Source organism: Apaloderma vittatum, unplaced genomic scaffold (assembly GCF_000703405.1).
Source record: "Apaloderma vittatum isolate BGI_N311 unplaced genomic scaffold, ASM70340v1 scaffold32203, whole genome shotgun sequence".
In the NCBI taxonomy this organism is placed as follows: Eukaryota; Metazoa; Chordata; class Aves; order Trogoniformes; family Trogonidae; genus Apaloderma; species Apaloderma vittatum.
This window is the reverse complement of record NW_009710366.1, coordinates 621-2,004: the sequence shown is the minus strand read 5'-3', so window position 1 is coordinate 2,004 and position 1,384 is coordinate 621. Positions and strand designations below refer to the sequence as shown.

The 1,384-nt window shown below is 51.3% G+C and overlaps 1 protein-coding gene across 1 annotated transcript in view; it reads right to left on the bottom strand.

Annotated features, from left to right (window-relative positions):
* The window catches only part of SNUPN (snurportin 1), a gene marked incomplete at its 5' end in the record, with an annotated part of 7,772 nt that overhangs the window by 6,310 nt on the left and 78 nt on the right, over window positions 1-1,384 (bottom strand). Inside the window, 4 exon segments of the mRNA XM_009867285.1 lie at window positions 52-129; window positions 448-545; window positions 1,152-1,248; window positions 1,359-1,384. The exon segment at window positions 1,359-1,384 is cut by the window's right edge and continues 27 nt beyond it. Of these exon segments, the coding sequence (XP_009865587.1) occupies window positions 52-129; window positions 448-545; window positions 1,152-1,248; window positions 1,359-1,384 (299 nt within the window).

Sequence of the window (1,384 nt, the reverse complement as noted above, 5' to 3'; positions counted from 1 at the left end):
AACAGGAAAACTTATCCCCCAACCTCCTCCTTTCAGTACAAAAGAACTTACTGGATTAATCCTGCTTTTCTCTCCCAGCCCTTCCTCCTCTTGGATCTTTGAGAAGAGCCAGAAGAATCTGAAGTCGGTCTGTGAAAGGAGGCAGAGACTTAATGACCATCCACCATGCATCACTGACCAGCACCTGCTGAGTGTCTCCATTCCTCTGCATTTGCCCGGGAGATTTACAAACTCAGCTTCACAGAACTGGCCAGCATCCCCAGCTCTGCTACTTCCCCCAACAGCCCCTAAAGATGTACCTGGTTATTCCAGTAGCCAGCAGCCAATACGTTGTAAAGGTGCTGGTGCTTTAACAAAACATGCATCCTACTGCATGGTGGGCTACGCCCAGCGCTGGCTGCGAAGCATCTCATGCAACAGGGAGGGCTGCGTGGGGAGACTCAGTACCTGGCAGTCATAAACGGGGTGTCCCCTCCAGCACATCACATCGAGGATGTAGTATGTCTGCTTCACCTCATTGTAAATGCAGTCCAAGATGCAGTACACTGCACACACAAACACAGAGAGGTCCACACACACTCCAGAGGCTGCCTAATCCAACAACCAAATTGCCAGATCACACCTCCCCTGCGTTAAGCCTGCCCTGATATCAGGCTGCAAGGTGCAGAGCGATCCCCTTCTGCCAACAGCAGCTGCGACCACAAAAAGCCTTTAGCTTCAAGAGTCCAACAAGGCTACAAAGGCACCAGCCAGGGGCATAGAGAGCAAAGGCATGTTTCAGAAAATGGCATTTATCAAACAGTAAGCGCCCCTTCATGGTAAACGAGGCATGACAAGGGGTAAGCAAATCCACACCACACACAGCTCTGTCAGAAGACAGAGGATGTTGAGGTTGAAGAGTGTCTGTTAACCAGGCAGCTAATTAAAAGATGTTCCTACCTACAATAAATGTATCTGACATTGTCCACATCTAGTTATCCCCAGAGATACTCAAACAGGCTTGAAGCTAACTACCTCCAGCACTGACAAAGGGCACAGCTCTGGGGCTTGGGGAGCTGGAGGAGCAGTGCCAGGCCTGCCAGCACACACATTTACAGGGAGAAGCAGGCGGTTCCCCTCTCTCTATCCCAAACGCCTCCTCACACCGTTACCTTTCTCACTTGTTGAATTGTGCCGGTTCCCCCCCGGCAGCAGGGATGGGAACCTGTTGACACAGAAGCCGCTCTTGGTGTAAGCTGCTGTTGTGCCCTGTGAGGAAATGTGAGAGAAAAAAGTCAAGCCAGACACACTGGCCAGCCTAATGAAACAGGTACAGGTCCTTCACCAGCCAGTGAGACATCACCACTGCTGCCACTTACCCTGGACGCCACAACTAGCGCCCTTT